The sequence below is a fragment of the Limulus polyphemus genome, unplaced genomic scaffold (assembly GCF_000517525.1).
Source record: "Limulus polyphemus unplaced genomic scaffold, Limulus_polyphemus-2.1.2 Scaffold371, whole genome shotgun sequence".
Lineage (NCBI taxonomy): Eukaryota > Metazoa > Arthropoda > Merostomata > Xiphosura > Limulidae > Limulus > Limulus polyphemus.
In genome coordinates, this window is record NW_013665981.1 from 168,893 (window position 1) to 178,821 (window position 9,929).

General features: G+C 33.1%; 1 protein-coding gene across 2 annotated transcripts; it reads left to right on the forward strand.

The window, feature by feature from the left end:
- Positions 1-825: 825 nt before the first annotated feature.
- Positions 826-9,923, forward strand: LOC106457756 (dual specificity tyrosine-phosphorylation-regulated kinase 2-like). Of its 2 annotated transcripts, none has more exons than XM_013917202.2 (2): positions 826-2,879; positions 9,809-9,923. In XM_013917202.2, exon 1 carries the CDS (start codon positions 1,024-1,026, stop codon positions 2,827-2,829), a length of 1,806 nt encoding a protein of 601 aa, XP_013772656.1. In that variant the 5' UTR covers positions 826-1,023; the 3' UTR covers positions 2,830-2,879; positions 9,809-9,923. The 2 variants fall into 2 exon arrangements, with proteins under 2 accessions (XP_013772656.1, XP_022239492.1); XM_022383784.1 differs by lacking the exon at positions 9,809-9,923 and adding an exon at positions 9,054-9,111.
- The last annotated feature ends 6 nt before the right edge of the window (positions 9,924-9,929 follow it).

A 9,929-nucleotide genomic window follows, 5' to 3' on the forward strand; every position in this document is an offset into this window, starting at 1 on the left:
CACTGTTCCAGCAAGCCTCACAATGGATCAGTCCTACGAGCAGGCACCATTCCAAAACCTAAGGTTCCCTTAGGCTATAACTTCAGTCGTCGTTTCCTTGGAGCAGTTTAGTTGATCAGAGTTTAACGAGAACGACTGGACGTTGAAGTTAGTGTTTTATTTTGCAGCATTTTTGGACCAAATGCTATTAATATTACACGTTTGCACTTTATAATATGATGCATAATTTCAATGTGACAAACATTTGCGTAGAAATTCGAATATTGCATGAAATAATTTGGATAAGTATACACCACAATTAATTTAAAAAGTACTTTTGAACCTTATTTGTTATTAACAACGCTTGATCAAAAGTAAGCGAATTAAAAATAAATTTATAAATTAACAAAGTCTTTGGACTTACCACGTTGATATTTACAAAGCTAAAAGAAAAAGAAAAGTCCACAGTAACCAATTTTACTAACAAATAGTTCTCTGCGTGAATTACTTTAAAAGTGACATTTATTTTTAAGATACATCAAAATTTAACACAGAATACTGGGCTCTTTTATTTCAAACTAACTGAATATGCATATACAGGTAAGATAACGATGAAAAAAAACAGGTTTACACGCAATGAAATAAGTTGTTGCTTGAAATATATAATTTCACATTTATTGTATTTGATACTTTTAGATTTTTGTAACGCACATATAGCAGCTTTATCAGTGTCAGCTGATTAAGTTTGCTTTACAATTATATTTTGATTGGTCGACTATTTATGACGTCAGAGAAATGACGCGTTTCTAGTGCTAACTCAGCGTGCAGCATAGCAACAGCCTTGATGACAGAATAGCAGTCTACTGTTACCGTGTTGGTGAACTTGGGATGGGGACCGAACGAAGCACGTTTCTGTTATATAGTTTATTGTGTTGAGTTTGTGCTAAGGTGCATTGCAAGAAAAACCTCAATGTCAGCGAAAACAGTTATCTGGTCCACAATTTGTAGGCTAGTAAAAACTAGCTTCTTTGTTAGGCTTAGGCCATGTCTAAAAGCACAAGGGTGAAATCTCAGACAAGCATGCCACTCTCTCGAACAAGATCATTGATCGCCAACATTAATGGCTCGTCGAGCACATCATCAAATGATGGCTTTCTCTCCAATATTCCTGAAAAATTTACCAACGTCAATCTCCCGCCTATTAAAAGTCAGACAATTGGAGGATTTAAATCGGGATATCAAGATACAATACAAGTGCAACAGTTATTTCAACCTCTTTCAAATCGTGCACAAACGCAACATGGCGACAGCACTAATGTTAGTAGTAATACTAATATTACAACTAGTACTAGTAGCACTATTACGAGAGGATCGGTTACTAAACTTCCTGAAGTTCGTCCAGCTACATCTGTGGACAGTAATACCAATGTCAGTAACAAAAATGCACCTTCCAAAACTAAAACTCTTGTGGCTACACCAGAACAGGTAATGAAATTATATATGCATAAACTTACTCCTTATGAACACCATGAAATTTTCAGTTATCATCAAATATATTTCATCGGTGCCAATGCTAAGAAACGCCAAGGAGTCATTGGGGCTCCAAGTAACTGTGGTTATGATGATGATCAGGGTTCTTATCTTCATGTTCCTCATGATCATATAGCTTATCGGTATGAAATGCTAAAAATTATAGGTAAGGGGAGTTTTGGCCAAGTAATAAAAGCTTACGACCATAAGAACCACCAACAGGTAGCTTTAAAAATGGTTCGGAATGAAAAACGTTTCCATCGGCAAGCACAGGAAGAGATTCGTATTTTAGACCATCTAAGAAAACAGGACAAAGATAATACTATGAATTTAATACACATGTTGGAACACTTCACATTCCGAAATCACATATGTATAACTTTTGAATTACTCAGTATTAATCTGTATGAACTCATCAAGAAAAACAAGTTTCAAGGATTCAGTTTACAACTTGTTCGGAAGTTTGCTCATTCTTTGCTTCAGTGTTTGGATACCTTGCATCGAAATAAAATTATACATTGTGACTTAAAGCCAGAAAATGTGTTGTTAAAACAGCAGGGACGTAGTGGAATAAAAGTGATAGACTTTGGTTCAAGTTGTTATGAACATCAACGAGTATATACTTATATACAGTCCAGATTTTACAGAGCACCAGAAGTGATCCTTGGAGCAAAGTATGGGATGCCAATAGATATGTGGAGTTTAGGATGCATTCTTGCTGAACTTTTGACAGGCTATCCCCTTCTTCCTGGAGAAGATGAAGGAGACCAGCTGGCTTGTATGATTGAGTTGTTGGGTATGCCACCACAAAAACTTCTGGACCAGTCAAAACGTGCCAAGAACTTTATTAGCTCAAAAGGTTATCCACGTTATTGTAGTACTACAGTTGTAGCTGATGGCACAGTTGTGCTTAATGGTGGTCAATCTCGGCGAGGAAAAATGAGAGGTCCACCAGGCAGTAAGGACTGGGTGACAGCTTTAAAAGGGTGTGATGATCCTCATTTCATTGATTTTCTGAAACGCTGTTTAGAGTGGGATCCAAGTTTGAGAATGACACCATCAGCAGCCCTTAGGCACGAGTGGCTACGTCGTCGTCTCCCGAGACCTCCACAAAATACTGTAGATAGTAGTTCCTTAGATTCTCAGTCTGGAACTCAAACCAGTAATGTTGTTGGAACTACTCGCAACAGCCTGATCACACGTGTTAATACAATTGGTGGTGCTAAAGCTCGAACAATAGTGACCACTATCACTGAAGACATCCCTGGTACTATGAATCCTCATACCAAATTACCCCAAATTAGCAACCCAGTAACTTGATAACTTAGGGTTTTAGAAGTAAGAGAATGTGAGTGCACTATTTTGTGAAAGTAAGTTGGTTTGCTAGCTACAGTGCTCAGTGATTAAAATATATTTCAGTCAGTACAATTCTTTGCAAATGTTAGCAAGTCATTGAACATATTTGTTGTGAAATTTGCTGTAAGTATTTTCATTGGTTCCTGTATTTATTGATTTTTTTTTGTGAGTTCTCACTGCCACTGTTTTCTTTTTTATGAGATCTAATAGTAGTTACATGAGAACTTAAAATTGTGGTTATTTTTTACCTAAAAAGAAACCCCAAAGGTGAAAAAAAGTTTGTAAGGTTGTTACTTATTATAAACAGACCTTATGCATATTTTCCACCTTATTTCTATTGTTCATCACCTTTAAAAAAATATACCCCCATACTAGCATCATGCTCCAAGCTTATTTGTTACAATGCAATACAGTAATTGTTTTAAAAACTTGTGGTAGATCTCTGCACATGTGCTTTTTAATTGATTACATATTGATCCTCCAGGTTTAAAGTGTTCCTTAAAATGTTATGTATTAATGTTCAAAGTTGTAGATGATCACTTATTTCTCAAAGAAATAATGTGTTTTTTGTTATTTGGGCAGTCAGTTCACATTGGAGGAATACTCTTGTAACTTTTTCAAAAATTCAAATCACAAGTTTAAACTCTTAAATTTCCTTACTTTAAATTGTTTTAGGAAATGCAACTTGGCACAAACTCAAGTCTTGCCTTTTTCAGGCTGTACAATTAGACTTGGCAGAAATATATTTGTATGGTTCCCTCATGTATACTGCAAGCAACGACTATTAAGTATTTAGTCTTACCATAAACATCTTGATATTGAATTATATATAGTGATATGTTTATAGATCTCTAGCATTTTATCGGATGCTTATATTAATATATAGTGTAGAAAAATTAGAAGACTTAGCATCCTTAATATCAGTTATTCCACATTTTCAGTTTATCTTTTCCAATTTTTTTTTCTTCAGGCTCATAAATTTAACTGTCATAAGTAAAAACACACATTTGCCTTAGCTTTGAGCTTAGTTCCCAATTTTTGATCAAACGTGTTTAATTGACAATATTAGCTTACCTTAAAAAAGCAGAAAGATTGTCATTGTGAGTTAAACAGAAGTTTTAACTTGCCAAAAAAAAATGTTACAATATGAAAAGTTGTTTATTTATATGTTTATGTTTGTAATTTGTTTTTAAAGACCTTAATTTAATTTTACTTTCCAGTAATGAAGTTTGTTTTATAGGAAGGAAATGTTCTGGGTTTGGATAACTATACACTTATTTGTAAGTCACCTCACAGTTTACCTAGCTTCATAAATGACACTTTTTATATTTTTATGTGTAGTGTAGAAAAGGAAGCCATTTTTGCTCACAGGTTTGTATAAGCCTTGTGTGAAAAATTCATGACATAGTTTGTAAAACCTGTACAGGAATATGTTTGTATGTCTGTCAGAAAAAAACACCTTTGATGAACAGAGGATAAAATACTCTCAGGACATAATTATTGTGTTCATTGCATTAATTAAACATAATAAACAGCACTAAGGTACACACATTGATGCCCATATAAATGTTTAAAATGCATACTATATGTATATATGCATGAAATATTAGATACTACATTTTTATCTTTGGTGAAGGAGGGTTTACCTTTAGAAAATACTTGAGGTACAAGATTACATGTATGTGTCTATTTAAGTATATTATCCACAGTATGATTATTCTCTGCATGTCAGGATGTAAGGACTAATCTTGTATAAAACTATGCACAGAGTAGCAGGTTCACAGTTTTACACCTTGTAAAGATGTAAGGAGTAATCTTGTATAAAGCTGTGCACAGAGTAGCAGGTTCACGCAGTTTTACACCTTGTAAAGATGTAAGGAGTAATCTTGTATAAAGCTGTGCACATAGTAACAGGTTCACGCAGTAATACAGTAATACACCTTGTCAGGATGTAAGGAGTAACTTTGTATAAAGCTGTGCACGTAGTAACAGGTTCACACAGTTTTACACCTTGTCAGGATGTAAGGAGTAATTTTGTATAAAGCTGTCCTCATAGTAGCAGGTTCACACAGTTTTACACCTTGTCAGGATGTAAGGAGTAATTTTGTATAAAGCTGTCCACACAGTTTCATTTATCTGTAGGATGTTTCACTTCTAGATGAATTACTACACACACACTTCAAGATAAAATACTGTATGATTCTTGTGATACGGTTAAGTATATGTAACATTCATTGATTACCTTAATCTAAGAAAGGGCCTTTTGTATTCTCATTAGTTTTAAGTGATGGTATTGTAGTTCAGACATTATCTAAAAAGGGTTTTCATGGCTGCTACTTTTGTTTTAAATGAAGTTTTACTGCAGTTTATTTACTTGTCTATCTATATTTCTGTTGATAAACATGCATCACATAGCTGTGATCATTGTTTCTACTGTGAAAAATGTTTATTTTAGAAGTACATGTTTGTGTGTTATTCTTTCTTAACTATTTTGGTAGTTCATGTAAGAAAGCAGTTTGGCAATGGAGTAGTATATAAAATCTGTTTAAACTTCATTAAATAGAATGCTAGGTATTTTATACAGTGTCTTGGAATGTCTCTCCACTTCAGTGTAGTACGCTGTATTAAAATCTTTTTGCAACCTTTTTTATCAGCCTGTCTATAAATGATGTAAATGACACACATGCATGTATATATATGTGTGTATGAGCGCAGTCAGAGAAGACTTGTTTTAAAAAAGTTAAAATTCCTGTTAAAAATGTCAGTTTGGTTTTCAAAAATACCATTGTATGGATGTGACTCATGAAGAAATTGAATTTTCTTTACAGTATATCATTCAATACAATTAAGTTGCTGAATGGATGTGTTAGTAGGTTGGTATGCATCTGTTGCTAGTGGTACAGTTACCCAGATGGATGAGGTGGAACAGAATGGAAACTGTAAGTGGTGTTGATTTTGAATGACTAGTTGTAATCAAATTCTCAGTGAAGGAGGGGGGGGGGGTCAAAAGGCTGATGCATAGATGAGTGGTTAAAAATGTGTCTGGTGAGGATTCCTTTACATGTGGATCTATAAGTGGTCACAGAATTTGAAGTTGGCCGAGCCTACATAACAGATGATTCAAAGTCGGATCAATTATTAAATAATGATATAACTTCAAGAGCATATAAAATGGTTAAAAGAGACAGGTTTATGTACATGAGGGATATTTTCCATAAATTGATCCTCAAAATGTAGAAACTTTTAACCACAACCATACTAAAGTGTATGCATTATCAGTTCCATTGATGTTAATGGAACAACACAAGTGAGAAGGATTTAATGCATCAGTTTGTTGCAGGTAACAAGTGTTGGTGGGATCAATTTGGTCAAGAAACAAAACTGATATGTTTAACTTACTGGAAATAAAATTTTGTTTCTTTCTTAACACTGCTGGAAGTGATTAAAAAATGTGAACAAACATTTTTTAAAGGTTGTACTTTTTTCCTCTTTATTTATGTATTAATTAAATAAGTTAGATGCTATATGATATAAATTTGTAAAAGTGTTAGGGGTCTAGATGGAAGGTTTTTTTTTATGATTTACAAGGTTAGTATTTGTGAATTGAATATGCGATGTAACACTGGAAATCTAGATTAAGCCTTGTTCTCAAGGCACATTTTATCTGTTACTTTGTGCAGTGGTTTCTCAGATGGCATAGGATGTTCTAATAGTCCAGAGGTTCTTGGTTGAAGTCTTTGTTGGATTGGTTTATGAATGGGAAGGGAAACTTTCACATGAAGGTTATATCAATGAATCTTAAGGCTTTCTGTGACCCAATTCATTTGTTTTTACAAGTATTGATAAATATTTATAAAGACTAAATAAAATAACATGGAGCATGTACAAATTTGACATTAGAGCAGGCTTTGACAAATCCTGGCACCAGGTCGTCATGGCGAGTAAAAATTTCATCGTGGCACCTAGTATTTTCTCCCATTTTATTTATGCATAGGTCTGTACTAAAAAGGACTCGAATCTAGAACGGTTCTGGACTCTTGGAAGTCTGGAACTATTTCCACATTCTTTGAGTCCTAAATCAAACTCTGTTTCCATGATTTTAATGGTGGATTCAGCACTTTGTGTTTTTTTTCAGGAATGAAGCACTGTGTTTGCACAACACGTTACTAACTTCGTGCCATTTTGTTTTCTTTTTTCTCTCAATTCAACTAATCAGTGCACTTGTTTAGACTCAGATGGGACCAAAGGCAGTTAGTTCAGGCAGTACTATATCATGTGATCATTAGCATGCACTCGTTGCTGTGAAACTAAATAAATATACAGTAGCCCCCATTTCCCGGTACAAACAGTAGTGAAGTTAGGTTAGGCACTCCTGGCTCCTAGATTTGAAAATATTTGTCGATGCCTACATTAGAGTATGATATTGATTTTGGATAAATATCTAAAATATAAAACAACAAGGAACTCGGTTACATTTGAGGAGAGATAACTGAGACTCAGATTTTTTATATTAGAAAAGCTCTGTCAAATTTGTATTTGTGAAGCAGAGGTTCTGAAAAGTAATACAAAAATTTTTTGTATAGTGAAAGAATAGGATACTTTAAGAAAAAAGTGCATAAGATTCTTTGTTTGAGCTCAGTGCAGTTTAGTGTTAAGTAGATTAGTGCTTAATGTTGTATTTTTGTTAGGCTAGAATGACAACATGTGAAATGTGTACAGATAAACACTAGGATAATTTCTCTTCATAATTAACTACAAGGGTATCTGGAGTCTCTATGTCTAATCTGGGTCAGTTTGTACATACAACAGTGCATGATACCTTGCAATAGATAAATGTAGGTAGCAGAAGCTGTTACACAAATAGCAAGGTATAAGATATTTCTTTTTTTTTTTTTTCATGCCAGTGATTACTACAGACTTTTGGTGTGTATAGATTTAGTACCCCTGGGTGAGTACCAGTAATGAAATAGCCTATTGTAAAGATAATGTGTATGTTTTAATACACACATCAGTCTATTTCGACTGTGATTTCTAATGACACATTGTTAGGCAGGGCCACCATTAGCCCCATAACTCAGGAATGTACTGTTGTTTGGGGATTCTTTTGTTTATTGATTTTTAGTTTTGAAGCTATTAATGTTATTTTTGTGTGTGTGTGCATCATATCTTATAAGCATATGTAATGCTTTAATGTAAAAACTTAAATTATAGGCCTCTAAATATTTTATTGTGCTTCTTAAATTTTTAGTTTTACTAATTATAAGATTTTCTGTGCTGTCTGTTATTAATCATGGTCTTTTGCAATTTAAATTTATCATATCTGCTTTGTGTGTATTTTATAAAATTCCAGACCTAACTGCTTCATTGATCATAAGTGATGATATGTATTGATACATTCATGTCTAGCTATGCAACTTTTTTTTTAATATTTTTGTATGTGAATGCATAAATTTTAAAATAAATATATATATATATATATATATATATTAGGATAAGTACACAAACTTCAGCCCTAAACGTTAAGGTAGGCCATGTTAATGTTGATAGTACATTGTCACTTTGGCTGTATTTACTGGATACATGCATATGTTGTTGTTGTTTTTTTTTGTTGTTGTTAATTACATTGGAGTCAAAATGGCTGATTTTATACCTATTTGATTCAAAGAGTCTCTAGTAAACCTTTACATAGCATAGTCATCACTTGATAAGTAATGAAATAATAAAGCAATCTGAATTAAAATCTTCAGAACACCAATATAAATTATGCTTTCCTCCATATTTGTTTAATCTACATCTTTTCATGTATCATTATTCTGAACAAAATGTCATCTTTATTTCTGTTTTTCTTGAGATTTAACTTGCTAAGTTTTTCCAACCAAGTGTTAGATTTTTTAATGATTGTACTGAATTGTACAAAAGAAATTTGAATGAATTTGAAAAGATTAAAGAAAATCCAAGTCTTATGGGGGGTGAAGGTTAACCAAAAGAGATTAACTTGACAGGTGACCTGTGAAGTGTTTATAATTAACAGTTTTCACCTGCTATTTTTCTAAAGGAACAATGATTATTTTTTTCGATTATCCTTGTACCTCTTTAGATTTTACAAACATTTGTTGTTGTTTTTTTACATTTACAAATTGTTTTAAAACTAGATTTTGTAAATATTTACATGCATTTTATTATTTCAGACTATTCTCACTATTTTGTGATGTTTTAATTACATCTTGGATAAGGAAGTAAGTTAAGCAAAAGGATTTAATCTGTTTAAATAGTAAGTTTGGTGTTGATATTAAATAACTACCACTCTTTTTGATTTGATTTCTGTTTAAAAAGAAGCTTATTTGTACATCTTAGTTGATCATAATTAACGTTTATCTTTAGTAAAACTAGAAATGAGATATATATATACAATGGTGAATTTAAATTTTTCCTATTCTTGCATTCGTCAAGTTCATTTCAACCATGCTATTTTTATTTTAGGCCTGCTATGTCCTATATGATTGGTCTGTAATTGTTCTCTGTCCATACAACATTCGTGATCTCTTTAAGTGTTGCCGGTTTTTGCTGCCTAAATGTGTTCTATCTGTGCTATATTTTTATCTTTAACTTAGCTCTACCCTTGTTGTATTTTGGGTTGCTGAGTGTGCTCTGTCTTGATCTCTTACTATGCTCACTCTTCGTGGCACCTTGGGTTTTGTTTTATATTGCTACTATATTATTTTCCGTTTCTAACTGTGCTTTACCTGTACTATATTTTTATATTTTATTGAATTTTTATCGGTATTATCGCTACTGTGTTTTCAGTTCTTTAGGCAGAAATTTAAATTATTCAAAATTAATTTCATGTGTTGTATTGCAGGCACAGATGTTACATGCACATTTATCACAATGATTTTTTTTAAAAATCAACCTACAAATAGATGGAAATTCTAAATCTTTCCAGGTTGACTGCGTGCATGCAGAGCTACTTTTATCATAAAATCTGTATAGTGTTTTGGACACGGGTGCCTTGCTTTCTGCCAAGATGGACGTCACTCCCAGTATGTAATGATGTAGCTTTGCAC